At 43.4% G+C, this 23,501-nt stretch overlaps 1 protein-coding gene across 2 annotated transcripts in view; it reads right to left on the minus strand.

Moving 5' to 3' along the window:
* Tbx20 (T-box transcription factor 20) overlaps positions 1 to 11,344 on the minus strand; it is a 53,978-nt gene extending 42,634 nt beyond the window's left edge. The window contains exons 1-4 of one of the 2 annotated variants that reach the window (XM_021172438.2): positions 10,724 to 11,343; positions 7,691 to 7,940; positions 6,645 to 6,809; positions 2,695 to 2,803 (exon numbers count right to left, since the gene is read on the minus strand). In XM_021172438.2, coding sequence (XP_021028097.1) covers positions 2,695 to 2,803; positions 6,645 to 6,809; positions 7,691 to 7,940; positions 10,724 to 10,850 — 651 coding nt within the window. In that variant the 5' untranslated portion in view covers positions 10,851 to 11,343. Of the gene's footprint in view, positions 1 to 2,694; positions 2,804 to 6,644; positions 6,810 to 7,690; positions 7,941 to 10,723 lie in introns of both variants that reach the window. The other variant, XM_029481669.1, reaches the window with a different exon arrangement.
* Between the last annotated feature and the right edge of the window lie 12,157 nt (positions 11,345 to 23,501).

The following is a 23,501-nucleotide window of genomic DNA, read 5'->3' on the forward strand; positions in this document are numbered from 1 at the left end:
TAGTACCTAAGAACCCATCTTTCTCAGTTTCAGTGGACACTAATTCTGGTGATGAAGGGTGTTATTCAACCATACAAGTTTTAAGGCTACAGGAAATATAAGCAGCTGGTAACAACAGAACAAATTGACAAGGTCAAAATGTCACGCAATCAGGATAGAACTCAAAATTCCTGAAATCCAGCTACACCTGAAGATGATGATAAGATAACACATTTAAATTCTGAGTAAATAGTCTACTACTGAGGCCTAAAGTCTTTCTGGATAACACCAAATAATTCTTAAACTTCCACATGGAGAAAATGCAAGATGAATTTTTAAAAAAAAAAAATTGTACTTTCTCCCTGAAAAGATTTCAATTATAACCTAAAATATTTTAATATGGATCACATTAAGTAGGATCAGTGACTGACCTACAAATAATATCTCAGAGAGCTAGCTCATAAATCTCAAGCTGACAAAGAGCCACTCAGCGGCAGCATCTTCTGTTTTCAACGGTAACTTACGCCAACACTGAAAAGGTCTATTAACGTTCCAACAGGTCAAACAACAAGCTCATTAATCCACTTCCAGTGTCTCCCCAGTGCTACTCAGTCACAAGGCCACCTAGTCACCCTGATGTGGTCATGAAAGCAAGGAAGGTCTTCCCGGGGCACGAGGACAGGGACACCAACACAGATCCTTTGTTCACTTCCAAGTTCAACTATTTGAAACCATCTCTAGAACTCTCTCGTTGTTGCCTATTTAAAACCATTTTCATCTATGACAGAAACCCAATACAAACTAAGCCTTAGAGTCACAAGAGCCTTACTTGGTAAGAAAATGAGAGAGATTACATAATTATTATTTAACTATAAATAACTATCCTAGGATTTTTAAGTTAGGGAAAGAAACTGTGAAAGAAGCCATGTTCTTCCTGGCAATGAAGACAAAAACACAGAAATAATTTCTTCAAAAGGAGCATGCAATCCTGCCTTGAGTTCTCTCACAGAAACAAGAGAATCTGTACATACATTTCTACTTAAGAGCATTGAATCATAGAGGCTTAGGAGATGACTCAGTGAATAAGAATCCTTGCCCTGAAAGTAAGAGGTCCTAAGTTCAAATCCCCAGCATCCATGTAAAATCTTGGCATTGCAGCTGTGTATACCTGCAACCCCAGCACTAGGAGACGGAGATAGCAGGGTCCAAGTTGCTCACTCGCCAGTTAACCTGATACATATAAATATAGAAAATATTTCTGAAAAAAAAAATGAAAATGTATGGAGAAAAAAATCTGGTAAAATTTAAGATATAAATGGAAAAAAAATCTGATAAAACATAGAGAGACAGTGAGCTTTGGTTGGGTGAGAGATCCTGTCTTAATAGAATAAGGTGAAGAGAGGCAAGAAGAAAAAGACACTGCATGCATGTCATGAGCTCATGCGCCTCACACATAAGTGAACATGCACACATGCACACACACTCACGCATGTCCAATCACATCAAAGACAATGCCTTAACAAGGAACATTAGCAGAAGGCAAGGCTTCGTTCCTTAGTGGTTATTTGCTCTATCAGCTCTGCTCTGAGCTGTATTCTCTTTTTCCCATAACCCATATTACAATGAACTCTTTACTGACACAAAATGAAATGTGCTTTTGTTGGATTGGTTTGCTTTTTGAGTATCATTTGGACCAGGCTAGCCTCCTCCAGCCTCTGCCTCCCCTGCAGGGATTACAGGTAAGCGAGCTATCTTCTGCTTTGTTCCTAATTTTAGATATTGTCAATCTTAGCTGTATGCAGCTCTTCCAAAAAGGGACATAACTGCCATTGCCAGTGCTCCTGAAACTAAAACTTGGGGTCCTGGGGGAGAAGAGCAATGACTGAGACTGCAGAGAGAAACACAGATACTCTGGGTTCCTTTTAGGGAGAAAAGAGACAACTTTATCTTACAGTTTGGTGTATTTGGTGCAGAGGGAGGTGATGAGGAATACCACACCTTATCTAGAATTTTCTAGGTCATAAGAACTCTGAGCTGCCTCCCAAACACATTTCCTCTAGGAGAAGCACCTGAGGCATCTTGCTTTGGCTTTCAGATAGCTCTGCAGTATTCAGAAGAGACATCTGAATGCCAAAGGGAGAATTAACTTGAGGCAGAGGTTGCCCTACCCACTCGGTTTGTTTCTGATGGTTGCATTGCAGGCTTTTACCCAGTCTGTATAGCAACATGCTATGTGATTGGCAGCTTTGTAGATTTACTTGGCCTTTGCATTCTCCTGCACTTAACATGATGCACTCTGCAGAACACACTTAAAAGATTCCAACAGTAAGTCTTTGCCCCACTTTGTGCAGTATTATTAATATACTAACAGAAGTACCATGTTTAACACCAAAAGAGACTTGCTGGCCTCCCTAAATGCACATTTCCTTTGTTTTGTTGGCAAATGGCGTATGCAATACTGTTGGGGAGTTCTTGGCACAGAAGATCCTGGACCCCTTGTACAAAAAAAAAAAAAAAAAAAAAAAAGAGCCACATTGCACCCCCATGAACAGCTTTAACAAAAAACAGTAAGGATTTTCATAGAATGACTCAGAAATAGCAGGAAGTTAGAAAGATGGAGGAGAGGGAAAGGTAGAGGGGAGAGGAGAGAGGATATTTCACATAACATGTCCACTCCACCTAAGGGAACCTGTGGATCCAAGGCTCTGTACTTACATGGCCGTGTTGATCCAGTTCATTGTTGGTGAGCTTCACCTTTTCAAAAGACACCATCTGTTTGAGGAGCTGCTCGCCAGTAAAGGGGGAGTCTGGATGCACGTAGAGCCTGCAGAGTATTGGAGAGCTTTATTGGGGCATGCTCTAACAAATCTGACTTGCACTAAGTGTATTGGCACACACCTCTGTCATGTCAGCACTCAGAAGGCTGAGGCAGAAGGATTGAGAGTTAGAGACCAAAGTGGAAACCTGAATCAAAACATACACACACACACACACAGGAAAAAAACAATCCCCCCCCCCAAAAAAACAAAAAAAACGGTGTTTATTCTAAATGTTTTGATTCTAAGGGAACACATAAGCATCATAAGGGGGGCATTTTATTTGTCCCATATGCCTTGAATTTATTAAAATAGCAATGCTGAGGGAACCTCAAAGCATCTAACGTACTTCATGTCCCTGAGATCTTAGGAGTAATGAATACTTTTCTATTATCTACTGAGCCAGCCATTTTGCAAAGATGAGTTGTGTATTTTATATTTTTCCCCTTCTGGTTTACTGTTCTACAGTTATCAAATGTGTGATCTTATTGTTAGAGGTATTAAAAAAAACTGCCACAGGTTTTTTCAATATAGTTTCCAATAGAGGCATTATTGTAAACCAACGCAAAGTAACAATTTAAATGAGAAAATAATTTTAGAGAATCACTTACTTAAACCTAAAAGTGACTCAATTTAATTTACAAATACAAAAGCAGGCTAATTTTGATACACAGCAAATGCTTACGAGTCCATAGGTCAGGCCTGAGATCCCACCATTCGTGCCTTCTTTACACACCAGCCTACAGCACTGTTGCCAACTATATACACATGTTAAAGGAACATTATTTTAACAAGCTAAGTGAACCTCTGGTTATTAAATTGATTTATTTATAGATGGCTTAAGCAAGGAAGCTTTGATAAGAAAAATCTATTGTTTACCTATCAGTTGCTGTGTGGGAGGGACACAGCCTCACAAGGTGAAGGTCACCCACTCCTTCATTCCAGCTCTTGCCCTAAGTACCACACTTTGCAAATCCTAACCCTGCTGACTTCCCCACCAAATCTTCCAAAACCAGAGTGAGGTGACAGAATGAATGAGAAGGAAGAAAACAAAAATCCTTTTCTTTTTCATAAGACAAATTACATCTTTCCCTTTCTTTTTCTTTTTTGTTTTCTTCTTCTGTTTTGTTTTTGTTGTGCGCTGGGAACTGACCTTTGGAATTGAAAATGCTAACCCCATGCTGTATCACGGAGCTATGTGACCAGCCCTGATAAATTCCTTTACCCATATACCCAGATATTTACAGCCAATTTTACATAGGACCTTTATTGCTGTAATTTCTAAATAGTTTGGTTGAAAAAGGCAGGGGAATGTCATAAAATGAACATCCCCTGGCAATATTTGGGTAAAGAATGAGAAGTCTGAGCCACCGTATATTAGATGAAAAGACTGAGAATCTGTTCCCATGCAGAAATGTGTGAAACAGGGCAAAAGTGCCAGAGTCCTGCCCCACCCACAGGGGAACTCTTCAGGCCTCCTCTGAGCTTGCTACATTGTTTTCAGTAGAGTGCTCATAACTGACTTGTAAATAAGAGCATCCTTTGATAGTTCAAATACAATAGCACCCCAAGTTTTAACTCTCCAACCCAACAGTTTTATATATAGTCATTTTATCGATCAGTTTCACATTGTCCTTCTCTCTTAAAATCCCAAACTACTGAAAGATCTAGAAATAGATGGCATGTTCATTCTTTATCATATTCAATATCCATAATTACATTAGCATAGCTATTAACTTGTTTAAATAAAGATTACAGTAGTAATACGGAAATGTAGTAGTATATTGGCTTTGGTCATCAATAATGTTGTGACTATTAAAACTACCAAATAATATTATCAAGTATTGTGCTTCCTGATTAGAAATCACTGACTTCAGTGTGAGGAAAAAAAAAAAGTCTTCTCAGATTTAGAAGTTTCATAGAAACTCACTTGGTACCAGCAACTTAAGCATTCTAATCTCCTAAGTCCCCTCTTTTATGAAGGTAGAAAACGTAACAAACTATTTTCTGTAATAATAATAACAACCAGGAATTTCCATGAATTATCTGAGATGTTTCCATTTCATAGTTTTATCTAATATTAATATAAATAAGCTGAGCCAGGATACACAAAACAACATACAGGAAACCCTTCTTCCCTCTTCCCCCTCCTCCTGACCTAAAATTCCAGCAATTGCTTAAACATGCTTCAGTTAAGATAGCACACGGTAGGCACTTTTCTTTCTCTAACCAGAACAGATTAGAAACATAAACAAGCATGTCATATTTCTGAAACCCCGCTGGCCTGCAGCATTTGCTCATACCTTCAGAGAGGAAGAAAGACGAAGGATACATAAGAATGAAAGACTAGAGAAAAAGAAAGGCCAGAGAAAGCAAAAGCGAATAGAAAAAATGGTTAGGAATATGACCGAATTCATACCCTGGCCCCTTGAAATCAGTGTTGAAAAGAAACTGAAACCCGCGCATTTGTAAACCATGAAAATCCAAGCCGAAGAGCAGCGTTGATCTTGAAGCAGTAGCACCATGGGTTTGAGGGCAGCCTGAGCTACATAATAGCACTATCTCATTCAAAATAAATAAATAAACTGAATTGGCTTTTCAGAAGTAAATAGTAAAAAGCACCAAATTCTACCAATTTTAACATCTATTATGAAGTATAGCTTTTTCACTTAGAAGAACAAATTGCTATTTACAAGTATTTCTTAATTCTAATTGTTTAATATGCTCACTTGGACCGTGGCCTTCCTGGTAAGGTCTCTTTTAGGAACAGAAAGCCGAAAATACTGTTATCTGTTTCCTGTTCTCTTTAACAGGCTGCAAGGCCAATAATGTAATTAGTGCGTGTGATGCTGATGCTCTTTCAGAACTACACCTTTCCACTGTGTCTGTGGTGTCAGTGGCTACAGACAAGATGTTACACATGTTACAAAGAAGCATCCTTGTAACATCTTTGAAACACCTCCAAGGCTCTTAAATCTGTACATTGAAACAAACGCTTGGGTGTGATCTAACTGTCAATCAATTGCCAAAAATGAGTCACGAAAGGTACATTTTCTTATTCAAAACAATGAAGTCTTTTTTTTTTTTTTTTCTTTTTTGGTTTTTTGAGACAGGGTTTCTCAGCACATGCTGCTTGCTTTACATGACCATGTACAGACAGAACCCTCCTGAATGCTTCTTTGAATAAAATGCTCCGAAAGAGAAGTTTAGACTTTTTAGGACAGGGTACACCCAGAAAAAAAAATATTAGCAAAAGTAACCCAAAAAACCAAGTTGGATTGTCTCCAATGTGTTAGTTCTGTTTAATGTAAAGGAATATTAGCTTACTGAATTATGTTTATCCATCAAAACTGTAGAAGAGGAGGAAGAAATGCTTAAAACCTCTGGGTCTTCTGTGGGTCAAAACCAATCAGTTTTACCAAAATATTGCTTATTCTATGCAGATATAATCATTGTTAAGAATTTCCTAAACTATATTATGTGCATGAAGATTTTAGGGCAATTATAGGCACATTTATTTAATCTGACCCTAAGTAGCCTATTAGAAATATTACACAAATACATGTTTCTCTAAAAGGTCACATTTCTAACACATATTCAAACTAAAATTTCATGAATGTCTGGGTTTAATTACGAGGATAAAATTAAAGAGATCCTTTTCTTTATGCATAAACTTCCCCTTTCTAGAAGACTGAAAGGGGACATATTTTGTATTAAGTCATGCGGTGTCCTTACTTAGAAATCTCATTTCTGGCCAGAGCCCGATGTTTTAAAACAACTCGCTTAAAATTCCCTTAAATCAGAAAGATTAATATCACTCTACACTGCAAGAAGTCCAGAGTTACAAACCTGGCTGGCAGCGGGGGATCAGCTTTGCCAGCCACCAGCCAGGATGACCGGTGGTAGGCATAGCGATATCTCTTGTTGTCCACCGGGACGATGTCCATCAGGACTATGTACTTGGACTCAGGATCCACTCCAGAAAATGACACGCGGATGGTGGGGAACATCCTCCTGACAAAGAAAAAGAAAGGCCCGATTCACTCTTTGGAAAGAGGAAGCTCAAATTGGGGAGAAAGGAAGGTTGGAACTACCACTCCTCTCTTGGTTTTTGTTGATTGCTTGCTTGCTTGGTTTGTTTTGTTTATGAAAGATGTGCCCACAGAGACACAACTTTCCCCACAAAAATGATTTCATACCTCTTTTACAAGGAACTATACTGGTAGGTAAAAAAATTTGCGCTTGTTTTGTTTTCTCCCCAACAACCAGAGATGACTCAGTCGCTCAACCTACCAAAAATCTCGGGCATTCCTTCGGGAGGGGATTCCTAGAGTCAGAATCTGAGATCTGATAGGTATTGCCCAGGGTTTAGAACGACCTGGCGATCGACCTTGCGCTGCCTCTCCCGCCTTTCAACAGAGCAGCCCCGCTCCCTCGTCCAGGGCCACCGCCCCAGTCTCCTCCCAACTCCGAGTTCCAACGTTCTCGTTCAGTTCAGTCCGGGTTTTCACTGGAAGCGGGAGGCTTCCGCAAAGTGAATATAACGGGGAGTCTCTTCCTCCTCCTCTGCTTCCTCCTCCTTTTTCCCCTCCTATCTGTAACCTCTAGCCAACCGCAGGGCACACGTGCCTTGCTCGGAACCCAAAATGCCAGGACCAGAGCAAAGGCCGTGCAGCACCGCGCCACAAGGTCCCGATCTCCACGTGTGGCGTCCGTCCTGCAGCCATACCCTGTTTCACTTCCAGTTTCACAGACCTTTCTAAGGGAACTGGTGGGAAGCGGAGACCCCTGAGCTCAGCCACCGCTCCCCGCTCCTTCCGGCAGCTCTAAATCATGGCTCCCGAGAGCGCAGGGTGTACCCTTTGCTCAGTGCCCGCCCGCCCACACCAACTTACCTGCCAGACTTGGTGATAATCATCTCCGTGCCCAGTTCATGGAATTTGTCCCAGAGCTCCTTCGTTTCCAGGCTGCAGGCGATTTTAGCCATCTCTTCGCTGGGGATGATGGGGGTGGTGGGTATCAGTGGCTCTGTGCACAGAGAGGATGAGGATGGGCTGCTGCCCCCGCCGCCAAACTCCGCGTGAGCATCCAGACTCGTCAGCTCACCCAGTGGCTGGGCACAGGATGATTTCTCCACAAATTGTTCTGGAGGAAAGGAGAAGGAAGACTGACCGCTATTACTAACTAACAAGGAACACAGTAGGAAGGAGCTGGGAAGAGTACCCAAAGCATGTACTTGGATTTGACTAAACTCTGAAACCCCGGCAGAAACGCACGATCCATAACTGTGCAAATGAACCTGGGACATGCCCGGGGCTGGACGCTAACTAAATCAAATGAGCAGGATCTATCTAGAACAAGGGCCGATTTATTACTTACGTGGCTGTAGCTCTTAAGAATAAAATATAAGGAATGAAGGAAAGGGAAGGCTGTGGTCTTGAAAGATAAAATGTAACTATTATGACAATCACCCCAAATTCTAGACTTTGCTGCTGCAGAGGGTAGCACAAGAAAAATACCAGCACCCAGCATGCTAAATCACAGGGGTGGACTCGAACAGATTATTATTTTTCTACGATAGGGATAGATTAGTAGAGCGATTATGTATGCAACTGCTTTTCTTCCAAATACCCCTGGAAGTGAGAGAAACAACTTCAACTCCAGATAGCAGGAATTGAAAGAGGAAAAGGTTTTGCCAACCACCAGTAGATTGAAATATCACTGCGTATGAGCCAGACCTTTTCTGGCGCAGCAGGTAAGGGACTGGACACTAACTTTGGGGCAATGCAGGGTGTTGGTTTGATTGTATTTGTTTTCCTCTGCCAATTATCTTTCATCTCTTAAAAAAAGAAATTACTTCAAGCCCCCTCCCATCAAACCAGCATGTTCCAACTGTTCTCCTGAATGCCAACTAGTGCCAGTTGTGTGCACCACATGTGTGTGGTGTGTGCGATGAATTGGTTCCTATCTCTCATGCTTCTTAATGTGAGGCTAACAGAAAATAGACGTGAGTGAATTAAGTAGTATCAAGTGAATTATCATGCAGGTTGTTTCAAAATCAAAGGAGCCCAGAAAGTACCAACATCCTGAAACACTTTTGGAAGTGAATATACACCACATCTTTATAGGGAATTGGGACACCATCTTATTTTCCAACGACTGACAGGCAAGCCCTGTAAGTGCCACCTGGCCAGAGCACTACAGAAATAGAGAAGGACAACAAGAAAACCGAACTGCCCAGGAGGTTACTGGAGTAGAACTAATATACTTGAGTGATGGAGCACTAAGAGACACATTGGAAATCCACCGTCTGCAGACATCTTTTTCCCCAATGAAACAACCTTCTATCTCCTAAAAGAACCTTTGGGTGTTTCAGTTTCTGAGTCTTGATTTAGACATTAAGTAATTCGTTCTGTTGGGCTGATGAGTGTAAGGGATAAGAATAAAATGGACAAGAGTTGTTCTCCAAACAGGTGAACAGACTCCTTTCAGAAACTAGAAGGGTAGCCGGGGTGAGAGCTAGGATTGACTTAGCATTTAAAATTTGTAATTTTGATTGAAGAACGTGTTTGTTGTTACTTTGTTTTATTGTTTTATTTAGAAAATTAGTTAAAGAACTGATACAGAAATAAGAGTAGTGGAGCTGGCAAGCTTCCAGACCACTGCTCACAAGTCTGTCAGGAATTTTGACCTGAGATCTTCTTTTCCTACTGGGTACCAAAATGAGATGGAGGTATTAAATTCCCTAAGTACAAGGATAATGATCGGAAGCCTCAGCAGGTCCAACTTGGACAGTAGTAGCCAATGCTATCTCTAAATAGTCAGGATTTGTTGGCTTGCTCACATTGCCTTCGCAGATCTTGACTTAGGTGGAAGTTAGGAGTTCTTATTCACACTCATTTCCCTGTCTTACATCTCCTTGGTACCACTGTTGTTTTGGACTTTAGTAATCTCCTGTCACTGTGTAAGCTCCTTAGTTTCCCAAGCCCCTTCCTTCTCTAGTGTTTATCTTGGATGTGAAATGTATTAGAGTTGGGAAGGGATAGCGAAAAGAAAAAAAGTGGTGACTTTTTTTTCAATTGTCTTAACTTAGCTACTTGATTTCTGATAGTCGGCGATTAGGGTGTGCGATAATTATTACCAAGGCCCTTAGAATAGCAACTCTTTTCCCCTGGGTTGTAAGGGTTTTCAGAACCCCTATCTTGAGCAGTTCTTTTATACAACCCTCCTGTGCTCAAGAGACCCTCACCGCTCATCTCTCTTTAATCTGTGCCTAGTTTCCTCTGTAAAGAACACAGTTTTTATAGAAACAGTGCTAAATTTCGAGGAATTTGGGGAGGCCTTGCCAGTCTCAATTGAAAATGGGCAAGTATAAAATGGGGGTTCCTGACAAACCTCGCGCTTCTTTGGGGAAGAAAAAAAAACCGGCTCTTGCGTGGAAAAACCGGCCTATTTTATAGTCCTATTCAGACATATTAAGACTGTTAATTGTGATAGAAAAATTAAACTGGCTTCTTGTGAAGTCTCAGGGTCTTTGATTCCAAGCGCAGGCTCCGGTGTTATACCACCGTGGATCCCGCATCTTAACCCTTACTTGTCCTTGAATTTGTTTTCATTCAAACAAATTTGTACAGCATTCATACTATCTACGTGATGTCGAGATTCCAAGAAACTGGGGAAAGCGAATACAAACACAAGCCGGTAGTGAGAATTCACTACCTTTAGTTGATGGTGAAGCCTCCAAAGAAAACTTGAGAGAAGAAAAAAAAATCTTCCTCCCAGGACCAACTTCTGGTCCATACTCTGAGACTTAGCAGTGTGGATCCAGCCGGTAGAAAAAGCCACCTTTGCTTCCCGCGGAGCAAACCGCCCGCACCCGGGAAACAGATTAGCAGGGCCCATACTGACTGCCTAGCACCCTGACTTACCCAGGGGTTTGATGGTGTTCTCTGCTGCATCCTTCTCCTTGGGGCCGCCGCTGGACATAAGCGCGGCGATGGAGAAGGCATTGGCTCGAGAGGAGAGCTGGGGCTTGGGCGACGCCGTGAACTCCATGGTTCCCAGCGTGCGGTCCTGCTCAGAAGCCTGGACTGACAAACCACAGTCCAGCTTCCCCAAAGGGAGACAAAGACCCGAAACTGCAGCTCAAAGTTCCAGAGAGCAAGCAAAGCGGAACTGGGGACCCCCTCCCCCGAAGCGTCCGTTCCCAGGTTCCTACGATGGCCTTTCCAGTCCACTAGAGCAAAGCAGGGGAGCCGCAGAGACTTCGAACCAGCAGGAAAGCAGGGTGGGGACCAGCCGGGAACTCAAAACTGTGTGTAAGCCCACTGCGCAAAACGCGGGGTCCCCAGCACCCACGCCGAGTTCTCCCTCCCTTCCCTCCTTGGGTCCGCTAAGTAGCCCAGGTCCGGGGAGGTGACGATCAGCCGTGGGACTCTAGAGGGTGCGGAAACCGGGGAGTCGGATCTCCTCTCTGCAGAGCGCAGCAAGGCGCGACCTAAAGTGTGCCTAGGCGCCTGCTGCCTCGCGCCTTAATTTGCTGGCGGTGGCCATCCCTGCGGGCAGCAGCCAGTCAGCGTGGTCTCACGTCACTGCTTCCAGACTCTGCGGAGTGGGGCGGGGCCGAGCGGCTCAGGGAGAGAGCGCCTAGGGCACTGTGCCCTCCTGCCTCTGCGCTCCCGGTGGAGAGCCGGAGAAGACGCACAGTGAACAGGGTGGCGGAGCTAGCCGGATCACCTCCGCCCAGAGTCTCTGATCCCGCAGGAGGGAAGCATGCGCTGTTGAGAGAGGCACTTTCACTGCCACCGAGAACCAGGGATTTGCGTTGCTCTGGACTGAATGTCACCAAAGGAAGTCCTACTGAGTTCCGCATTTTCTCCCTTTCCTACTGGAGCTCAGAAGTTCCCAAATAGTTGAGAAGGGCCCAGTAGAGCAAATTCCTCATCGCTGAGCGGCATTAACCTGGTGACACAGCACAGTGCCTAGTGCTAGGTCCCCTACTTGACAGTCCCCAAGTTATGTCTCTTTTCACAGAGAGCTGGGGAGGCAGGGCTCTGGGAAAGAAATGCTGAGCTGCAGGGTGCCTGTAGGAAGGATGCTTTTGTTTTGATTTTTTTTGTTTGTTTTTGTTGATTTTGTTTTTGGCGAACCTGGCTTTCTGCTGTGTGGTGGTTTGTTTCCCTTCTAGTCTGGGTTTTCTATTCTGGAGACTCTGAAAGTAGGGAAGTGGCCTGAAGCAAAGGGGGGGGGCGGGTCAGGACTTGGAGCTCTAAGGGGACCATGCGATGCATAGTGACTTTCTGGCTCCTCCCCGCCCCCCCCCGCCCCCCCGCCCCCCCCCCCCCCCACGGAACCATCTATCTGCCTTGCAGAAGCAGACTGGGCTAAGGACTTCCCACGGCCTTGTGGAGGGAGTTCTGTTGGCCTTGCTCAGTCTAAATAATTCGAATTCTCCAAATTCGCGCGGTAATCCGCTTCACTCTCAACCGTGTAAACTCTAGAGGACACACACACTCAAGCTATACTTGTAAATATTTGCTCTCCTTTCCAGCCAGTTGATCTGGCGATTAGGAACCTCTTGGTAGGTCTTAAGGGGGTAGGGGAAGGGTGGGGGATGAAGAACGTACAAAGAAAGCCATGTCCTGTCTCCCATTGCATCCTCTTCACAGCTCCTGAAACATAGTTATGGGCGAAATCGAGAGCCAGAATAACTATGAAGAACATCCCTTGTAAACAGAATGTTGGCATCTGAGGAAGTTCTGATTTAGACTGGCCTGGCCATCCTGTCTCTGCTCATTTCAACATTTGTGTTGTAATGTGTCAATGTTGGGGGAAATTAGAAATTAGTAAAACTGCAGAGTTTTCATACTAGAAGGTTTTTTTTTCCTTGTCTGGGCCAACTACTTTGAAAAGATCGAAGGTGACAAGTTGGCAGAGCAGTGTCTCTTTTTTGCAAGTCTCCCCCATCCTCCAACCATGTCCCAGTCATTCCCCTCTCCTCCCCACAGGTCAGGAATCTCTGGACTCATAAGTGTGTGCATGCAAGTGCAAGCTAGTAGAGGGTATCAGATCTCCTGGAGCTGGGATTACAGGCTGTTGTGAGCCCTCTCTGTGGGTGCTAGGGAGTGAAGTCCTCCAGATCTCTAAAGAGGAGCAAGTGCTTTTAGCTGCTCATCCATCTCTCCTGGCCTTAGATACAATGTCTTAATCAAGGTCCTGTTTTCTTTTTATTGTAAGGTTCCCATTGGTTTGCTTCTTGTCTGATTTTTTTAGAGTTTGTCAAGGAAGATGGGTTTATTTGAAAAGGAGAGTTTTGTTTTGTTTTTATTTGGGAGAGAGAGGTTAACTTAGACCTTGATATAATGTTTCAACTAATGTAGATTTTGTTGGTTGGATCTAGTTTTCAATAGCTCACCGTGTTGTTACACCTCAATTAATAAAACTATTATTCCATCTTATAAGGGGAGGTACTGTCTTTACTACCTTAGCAGCTTAGATTGTAGTTGGAATGGCATCCTGAAGGATACATCAGTTTCAGAGAAGCAGACGAGCACAGGAGCAGAATTGCTGAGCTCACTTTCCCCTTTCTTACAAGTGCTACTGCGTCCCAGTTCTAGGATGTCTGTGGGCAGAAAATCACTCAAAAGCAGAAGAGGCTGAGCAAGTGGGAGGAGACAGCAAGCTGAAGGAATTGAAATGAACACTTAAACAAAGCCATAGGCCAGAGGTGAGTCACTTGGGTGTCCCTAAGCTATGCATCTTGTTGGCATTGAAACTATCACCACAGCGAGAAACATTACTACAGGCTTATTATACTGGTAAGCTGCTCTCCTCTTAGATCCAATGCCTATATGAATCAATGTGTTGCTATAAGACCTGTAGCTAGTGCTGACAGAGAGGAATCGCCTCAGGGTAATCTAAACCTCCTGCCTAGGGAAGCCGAGGATAACTAGTCCTGAGGTCCCTTCAAAACCCTCGGGGAGCAAGGGTTAATGCATAAAACCCCCGCAGAGCTAGAACAAAGCAATCACATTAACACTTCCCTCAACCCCGCCCGGGCTGCTGACAGGCTTGTGTGTTCAGGCTGCTTTCAGACACTGGAAACGGCTTTGGACTTGAGGAAAGCTTTGAGTCTTGACTTTTAACACTTGTTAGCACTGTGGCTATGTGGGCTTCCCAAACCTCTCCAAGCTTTGGTCTCATCATCTACTTTTAAAATGGGACTGATACTTTATTGCTATATGATAGATGGCTTTGTGAATTTAAAAATGTGCAGTGTGTGTAAAGCACCCAACTGTAAGTAACAATGATGACTCCACAGGAGCAAAGCGATGCAGCTATTTAATTATTTGAATTTGAGCTGCATATTCTTGACCACAGAGATATCAGATTGTTCTGGAATATACACCGAAGATTGAGACCACATAGAGGCGCTTGGTCTGCTACAGACAGCTAAACTTCAGAGCTAGCAGAGCCATTTAAGATTTCGATACTGTCTGGAAGGTCTGGGCAATGTCCCCTAATATAAGACACGCGTATTAGAAAATTCTCTTTTGCAGCTCCCTGTGCTCAGGAACTTAAGACAACTCCCTAAAACTGTCAGGGAAGTAATCGGCGAGCCGCTTTCAGCCAAGGTTCCAGAGTTAACGAATGCTCTCTGAACGCTTTGCCGGGAGCTATAGAGACAGATCCCGCAAAAATCTAGCTGGCAGTCCGCAGGCGCGGAGGGTGAGAGCTGCGCCTGGGCGCTGGGCCAGGTACCAAGCAGAGGGCACCACCGCGCAGCTGAGCTTGGGAGGCAAAAGTCAAGGGCAACAGGGACATCGGCTTCACAGTAATCAGGCAACTGCTTCCTATAATGGCCCTAAGTCCTATCCCGATCTTCCAGTTCTTCCGGGTAGACACTTTAAAAGTAAAAGGCCACCAAGCCTTTAGATCAGTAAATTTGGTTTGCAGAGGAGGAGAGACGCCCCAAACAGTGCGGGGAGCGAGGCGGCCACGTCCCTAAAAGCCCCCACCCCCCACCCCCAGGAGCGTTCCTTGGGGCGCGGGAGCTGGTGCTGGGTAAGGAGCGCTCCGCGCGAAATCAGACTGAGAATTGCGAGAAGTTCCACGGAAACGTTAGGTATTTTCGAACACTCGCGGTTTGTGGGAAGCAAGGATGTGGGTCCCAGCAAACGCAGAGGGCTGTGGTCCTAAACATCCAGATCTGCAGGGGACCTTGGTAGCTCTAAGGCGCTGGGCTTCTTTACCCAGCTCCCTTTCTAAGGCCAAAGCAAAGACAGTTTCCTACGTGTCACCACCCGGAAGCTAAAAGAACGCGCACCTGGGGTCTCACATTCCAGCCCAGTCAAGGCTGGGAGGAGAGGGACATAGCGCGGACATTAGGCAGTTGCTGTTCATCTTCAGTGCCCACGTGATCTGGAGAGCAGGCACTAAGGGCTGCGGAATATTTCCTTAGCTGTAGGCTCCAGAGGCAGCAGCTGAGGAGACTGTAGCTTCCATGTCCTCTTGGGACCAGTCCTCCGCTTGCCAGAGTGTTGGCCTGGCCCCATTCCACAGCGTCTTTGGACCTGTGGCCTTGACGTCTCATGTTCACTCCACCCCTGCATCTTTGTTTCCTACTCTCTGTTTTCTTTGAAGTGTATCACTTCCCCGCACCAAACCAAACCACCGGCTACTGAAAGCAGACTACTCTTTAAAAGTCAAGAATTTCAAATATTTCCATTTTTAAAATCACATTAAAATATTTGCTTGATTGCTGAGGTTGGGTCACTTCTAAATTTGGGAGTCTCACTCAGCCCAAAGCTTATCAGGAAGGTTAAGAATTTGATCGAAATTATGCTGACAATAAGCGGTAGAATCAGGACTGAAAGCAAATGTGCAGCGTTGGAAGAGTCGCGCCTGCATTCACAGTGTCCACTCTTAAGAGCAGCCCCCTCAGCAGGTAGTGGGGAACAGACACAGGCTCAGTCCACTTGGGCCTTTGGTGAAAATCCAGCTGGACAAATTCTCTCGCGGTGCGGGAGGACGTGCATAGGGCCTGTGTGGATAGCTGTCTCCATAATCAGCCAAAGGGTACCTCCAGAACTGCGGTTTCTTGGGCGTTTAAAATGAAACAAATTCAACATCTACCTTATGGCGCCATTTTCCTGTCAAGTATGGCCAGTTTGGGAGATGCTACCCCGTTTAACTCCAATCAGCTCAAATGGTTTCTTTTGCTGCCACAACTGGGCATTGACCCTTCTGGTGACTGCAGCAGCAGTCCCACATTTGCCACTTTGCACCAGGAAGCTGAAATGGCTGTTCAATTACAATAGACCCATATCTCTATCCGGAGATTAAAAATGTTAAGGCGAAGCCCTTCTTCCAAGGTCTCTTCCAGGAACCTCACTTAGCAAGAGACTGGAGAAGGCACTGTTTGAAGCCCCACACCTACCTCCAGGAGTTGACAAAACTTAAAAAATTAAGGTTAACTGGCTTCAGATGTTGCCTGAGGCAAACATGAGGGAGCAAATGCCTGTGCATCTGGTAAACAAAAAATGCAGTATTTGTTCATTCACCAACATCCCTAGCGCTTACTTCAGTGTGGTTACTGTGCCAAGCTTAGTGATCGAAATCCTAAACATCTTGCCTCGGTGTAACTCAATATGGGACATGGATAATAAACACACACAATAACCATATAACATATAGAAATTGTAGGAAATATTTAGCCAGGCATTGGTGGTGCAAGCCTTTAATTTCAGCACTCAGAGACAGAGGAAAGTGGATCTCTGTGAGTTCCAGGCCAGCCTGGTCTACAGAAAGAGTTCCAGGTCAGCCTGGTCTACAGAGCTACAAGGAGAAACCCTATCTTGAAAACAAAACAGAAAATGAGGAAGAGGAGGAAAAAGAGAAGGGGGAAGTAGAGGGGAAGGGAGGAGGAAAAGGAAAGAAAGAAAAAGAAAGGAAGGAATTGTAGGAATGATCTAAGGAAATTAAAAGAGAACTTAAGAGAATTCAGCTTATTAAAGCATGCATATGGAAAATGGGCATGACATTTCCATCAAAGAACAAATAAACAGCTTTCAGAGGAAGGTTTTGTGTCCACATCTGCAAATTTGGGAACTGATGAAATAGCTACACCAGCTATTAAAGGAAGCCAAATCTACCCTGTGTGTGAGCAAGGATCTTCATACATTTTCCTACTGGTCAACATCCCTTTTTTAGTGTAGAAATGATATCTTATCAAAAAAAAAAAAAAAAAAGTGTTCAAGACCAGCGTTCCAACCACACTCTTAAGGAGTTTGTTGAACAGCTGGCTCTCTGGCATCTGTGTGCTAGGAACTGTGAGGTGGAGAGAAACAAAGTGGAGGAGGGCAGCTTTCTGCTGTTGCTGTGAGAATGTCTTGTTAGAAAAGCTGCAGACCCACAGGCTCTTGGCTGGATTGCCACGCAGTAATTAACTCTTTGAAGGTGTTTACACCTTTCAGTTTTTCCATGAATCCGAAAAGCATCTATTTACATCCTTAGTATTGCCAGGCTTTGCAATGACCAATATGTCATTTGCCCAAGGCACTGGAGGATGTATCCCTGGTCTGCGTGATCAGTCTGTTGGTTCCTCAGTGGTCACCTCCAGCCCACATCAATTTCGATACTAGCTTCTTGCGTTCGTGAAAGAAACTATTCCTTGGAGACTAGATAATGTGTGAAGAAACTTGGGAGAACTCGAGATACCGATGGCCTCTACAGCTTTGGTAGTTCTTTTCTGAGAGTTGCTACCTAGTTATGCTGGGCGTCCGTCTTCGTTTCCACAGAATCTACTTAGACCCCTAAATTTGCCACGTTGCCAATGTTAAGTCAGCTCCGTCCGTTTTGGCGGTGTGACCCTGGCCACTGTATTGCTCTGGGCCTTATTTTTCCTTGTTTTGAAAGGACTGGGGAGTCCTGTAGCCCCGACCTTACAGAAGGCCAGTGTAGGTTGAGTGGTCGGTCGTGGGCAGGGCTTGTGCCGCGCCGAGCACCCGCTGGGCTGTGTCTGAGCTGTGGCGGGGTGGGGGTGGGGGGGGAGCTAGTTGGCGCCATGATTGGCAGGTCGTACACACCTGCTCTTCCTCCCCGAAGCACAAACACCTAAGCCACCTCTCCGCTCTGGGATGCCTTGGTTCCCTCTTCTCCATCCCTAGCATCTACTTCGGGGCCCAGGCCCAGACAGTAAGAGGCCGACCAGCCTTTGAGGCTGATGGCGCGATGGAGCTCTAAGTGGCTCGGCTCCCGCAAACCGCCCCAGGCCAGCGCTGCGGAAGTCCCTACGATTTTTTTTTGGGGGGGGGGGAGGAGGAGGGGGAGGATCTACACCCGGATCACCTTTGGCACATGACCTTTCCTCCCAGACCAGAGGCCAGGGACTGCGCCTAGGGCTGCAGCTGCGGTGGCCCTGGGGCTGGGAAGCAGACGCCGAGGTGGAGCCTCAGCCACTGCAGGTCCCTGCTCCGCCGGCGCGGGAACCGGGCGCTGGCGGCGACGGGGCCTTCCTCTGACTGCCCCGCCATTTAATCAGGGCTATTATCAGACTGGGCTTGCAGGATGGCGCCGGCCAGCTTTACCCCCCATTAGCACAGGGCAGGGTGGGGGTTGGGTCCCTGTCGCAGCTGCAGCACTTCTGGGGTATTGTGACAAAGGGCCACACGTCCAGCAGCGTGAGACCTTCTCTGCCCAATTTTCTATATGCTCATGTTCTATTGGAATTTGATTTCGTAGCTTTCGTCTGACTTCCCAGTTCTATACGATAGAGGCCACTCACCAACTATTTTGAACCTCGGTTTTCTCATCTGAAAAATGGGTCTTGAGGGATATTCCGCTCCTGCTAATGAAGATGAAAGATGACCCTCCCGGAGTGTTTAAGTGTTATGCATTGCTACTATTACATTAGAATTTGGCTTCTTAAAAAAAAAATGAGGCATTACTGACGAGCCTGCAACTCAAGGCATTCCTCAGCTTCAACCTCCCAAACGCTGGACTAGGAGGGCAAAACTTGACTTTTTAAAAGCACCCCTCTACCCTACCCCCCTCATTTAAAAAGGAGGACGGAGGGGTGGAGGTTGGAAGAAGTTGAGCAGTGCGTGGAGGTTATTGGTTTTCAACACTGACTGGATTAATGTCACTACAGTCTCACTGGGACCTGTGTGACCTTGGCTAGATCCCTTCATCTCTCTGTGCCTCCTTGGTCATGACTGTGAAGTGGATGGAGGGTTGGCACCTATGTCACATAGACAGTGGGCACAATAAATAAGCTGAAACCCTGGAAGGCTGAACAGTAAATATACCCAAGGCATTTACTGATTGCTATTATCAAAATGGTTTTACAAGCCACAGACTTCAGGCTTTCAAAAGACCTTCCTATACCTGCACCATCAAGTTTTCTCCTGATCCCAAGGGGTATCTATGGGGAAAGGATTTCAATATTAGCTTAGAGAGAGGAGCTGTGAGTCACCCAACACCCTGATCTTCAGTTTCTTTACATTTCTTACAGGACATCTTATTGACAGTCCTAAAAACAACAGCCCAGGCATAGAGATCACTCACCATTGTTATCAGACTTAGCTTTTAAAAAAGGCCTCCTTAGCACTCACAGCAAGTCTGGAATTATCAGCGTTGTTTCTAATCAGTAAAGTGTAATTAGCAAAGCAGGGCTAATTAGTAAAGTGACCTTCTAAGTAGTGAATGTTTGTGAATGGTTCTTAAGTGGGATGTGCTGGGCGCTCAGCCCAGTCCCACAGCCTGCATGGGATTCCTTCCTCCTGAGCTGAGTTTCAATCTTAGTAACTCCAGTTTTTCCCAAAGCCCAATCCTAGCTATGTCTAGAATGAGATGGCTGTCCCTTTGCCATGTAAAACAAGCAGCTGTAATAATGGGTTTCAAGTGCCTAAACGTACCAGGAAGCAACACCTTTCTACTTCCCACTTAATTGGTGACAGACAGAGGAAAACTCAGAAATAAAACCTCCCGTATTTCATGAAGCTATTAGATGGTGGTGCTTTGGCTTGAACCCTGGTCTGCCTCCAGTGCTGTTAACCCAGTTCCCCAGTTCTCTTGGACTCTAAAAAGGACTTCGAGTATTGGTGATGAACTGAGACAGGAGGGAAACAACTGGGGTTGGGGGAGGCAGAGTGGGCAGAGAATCTCTGATGCTTCTTCTAGAGTCTCCGGCTGCTGTCATTCCTTCTGAAGGCTTTGTTAGTAGGTGTAGCCATCTCACCTTTGAGGTGCCAGTGACTCCTGTAATATGACTGTATACTTCTTGCATGGTTCATTTGCTATGCAAACTAAGTACCATTTCCTGGGATCTAATGTATGTAGAGGTGGTGGTGGCAGTGGTGGTGTATGTGTGTGTACATGCACATATATAATTTCACTTTGAAATAAATTTAATAAATTGTACTTTTTAGTAAGTAAAGTCTACGTTATAGTACTTTGGTTTTAACAAACCAATTATTCAGAAATATTTTTAAAATAGTTTGATAGAATTTATTCATTATTTATTTTAAGCATTCAGGAAAAAGCCACATTCTTTAAGACAGTAGTTTTTCTATGTGGTGTTTAAGGTCTTCAAGGATGTGAAGACTTCAGATCTTGTATGTATTTCTTGGATCTACCCAGAGCTGCTGGACTCATGGCCAAAATCATCTGGTTCATAAAGCAGAAGTATTTCTTATTTGATATTAAATCTTCAAGGAACAAATGCTATCCATAAGCTCCTCATTTTACATGACAACTGTCAGTTAGGCATATTTGGTTTTCTCAAAGTTGCCAAACCCCAGCCCCTGCCACCATCTTTCACAAGTCACTCAGCACATTTATAACCTGCCAGATCTATTAAAGTACAAGTGGTTTAAAGAAAAAGGATAGGATTTTATGCTCTCCATCTATCTCCAACTCTTTTTATAAAATTCATTAAACTCTCACATTGACCCATTTCTGCCCTCTTGACACACACCTTGATGGCTACTGGTCTCTGATCTCTGTGTTTCAGCTCTTTTTCCAACATCACCATACTTTTGAGGAATCAACTTTCCAGACACATGAAATTTTGATGTTACATCCAAGAAAGAGAAATGTTGAGCCTTTGCTAGGCATGGAAGTAAGGCTTGCAGAATGTGAGTTAAACTGCTTCACGTTCTAACCAGAAACAGCAACGTGGAAGCCAAGGAGAGTAGAGACCAACCAGCTGAGGAAAAGAATAGCCTGTTTCTCAATGAGTAGGTAGGACTGAACTGTGGCATAGGGAGGTGCTGTCTAAGCCACGTATTTACAATGTTTTATGTGGCAATGTATATAATTAAAATCTAGATTAGACTCTGAGTGCCATTATATAAAAACAATATATAATAAGTATTATATTACATATTAATATGTATAAAATATAAATAATACATTATATATAAAATATATACACATATGTTTATATATTGATAAATTAAATACATAATATAAATATATAATGTAAATAGAAAATAATATATAAACATATAATTTTATTACATATAATGCATATTTATATCTATTATTTATATAATACACAATATATAATATGCTTATATATAAAATATAATTTGTATAGTATATATATGTACAATATAACTAATAATACTATTATTGATAATAAATTATATTATGTGGTTAATAATATACTAATATAGTTTATATTAGAGAGAGAGGAGAGAGAGAGACAGAGAGAGAGAGAGAGAGAGAGAGAGAGAGTTTGGTTTGAATATGCTTGGAGGAAGTGCATCATGGTAGGGGTGGGCTTTGAGACCCTTCTCCTAGCTGTCTTCAGAACAAGATGTAAAACTCTCCGCTCCTCCTGCACCATGCCTTCCTGGATGCTGTCATGCTTCGTGTCTTGACAATAATGGATTGAACATCTGAATCTGTAAGCTAGCTCCAATTAAATGTCTTTTCAAGAGTTGCCTTGGTCATGACGTACCTTTACAGCAATGGAAACCCTAACTAAGACATATATATATATATGTCCTATTATATATATATATATATATATAATAGGATAAATATATAGCATATATGATATGTTTTATATATAAATTATATTTGCATTTATATAATATATATAAATATATGTATTGAATTCTAACTAGCTACGGATTTGGAGGAAATGAGGGACTTGGAATAGTCTTGATGAAAATAGAGCTGTTATTGTGAAACAAGTTTAATATAAATATATATTTATCTAATATGAATATGTTTACATATAAATACATAAGTACTTATATAATATAAATATATTCACATATAAATATATATTTAACTGAGATATATGAAGAGCAACATTCTATCAAACACACAAACACACATGTGTGTGCAGAAAGAGAGAAGTCTACATAGGCACACACAAGCAGACATACACACATAGATACACACAGAACAGACACATATACACACACAGATAGACTCAGACAGATAAACAGACACACACACACACACAGACACTCTCACACAGGTACACAGCTGATGTGCTGAGGTGTGTGCTGTGAGTGAAGAGAGATTTTCTTTCTTGACCTGATTCCTACCATAATGCAGACTGAGTAGCCTCTTGGTGTAAAAGGAGGTAGAGTGCAAGAAACCTGAGAATGCGACCCCACTAGAGCTCTTAGAGTAAGTCATGTGGGTGGCCTAAGAGGCTGGTCCTCTGAAAAGGGAGATCGTCCACTTTAACTCTGGCCTTGCATGAGGCTAACTACTTTCTATTTTTCATTACACTGCAAAGAACCACCTTAGATCCTCCAAGGCCTGTCGTTCTGAAACAAAAGCCAGATGAATCTGGGATCTGTTTGCATTTCACAGATAAGAAGTGAAGAGGCCAGGAACCTGTGGAACTAGGAATCAGAAACTTATAGCACACCCCAGGTCTGACCCTTCCCATCCATAAAAGGGGACTCCCTGGGGAAGCTTGGAGGACCACCAGACGTGGGGAAAGCATGAGAGAATATAGTGGATGGATATGAGCCAAGTACAGCAGCATAAGGTAATAAAATGTGGCATTGATACATATTATTTTGTAAGGTGGCTAAAAGGCTTAAAATGAATAAATAAAAATAATTACTTAAAACTTGCAAAATGGATGACTGTATTTTCACAAATAGATTTCCCAACTCTACAGAGATGTGTTGAGATCTAACTATAAATTTAGAGGAAATGAGGGAATTGGGAAAGTCTTGATGAAAATACAGATCTTGCTGTGAAACAAGCTTTAATAGGAGAAGGTGATATTCACATTAGTGTAAGAGATTTGCTGAGCTGTGCATTCAACTTTTATCAACCCAGAACAACTATATGTAAGTCTAATTAGCGAATTTTAGTAAATAATTGTAGCAATAAGACCAGCTTTCCTGTTAGATCTCAGAATTTCAGTGTGTTAGCTTTCAGCACATCATGCTACAGCTCACAGTGTTTGACATCTTTATCTCTCTTGTAAAGGTTGGATGCAGCAGGTTTTAAAATTTTATTTTAATTTTTATTTTATGTGCATTGGTGTTTTGCCTGCATATATTCTGTGTGAGGGTGGTGGATTCCTGAAACTACAGTTATGACACTTGTGAGCTGTCATTTCAGTGCTTGGAATTGAACTCAGGTCCTCTGAAAGAGCTCTTACCACAGAGCCATCTCTCCAACCTCCAGATGCCGCTGCTCTTTTTTTTTTTTTTTTTT

This window comes from Mus caroli, chromosome 9, assembly GCF_900094665.2.
Source record: "Mus caroli chromosome 9, CAROLI_EIJ_v1.1, whole genome shotgun sequence".
NCBI lineage: Eukaryota > Metazoa > Chordata > Mammalia > Rodentia > Muridae > Mus > Mus caroli.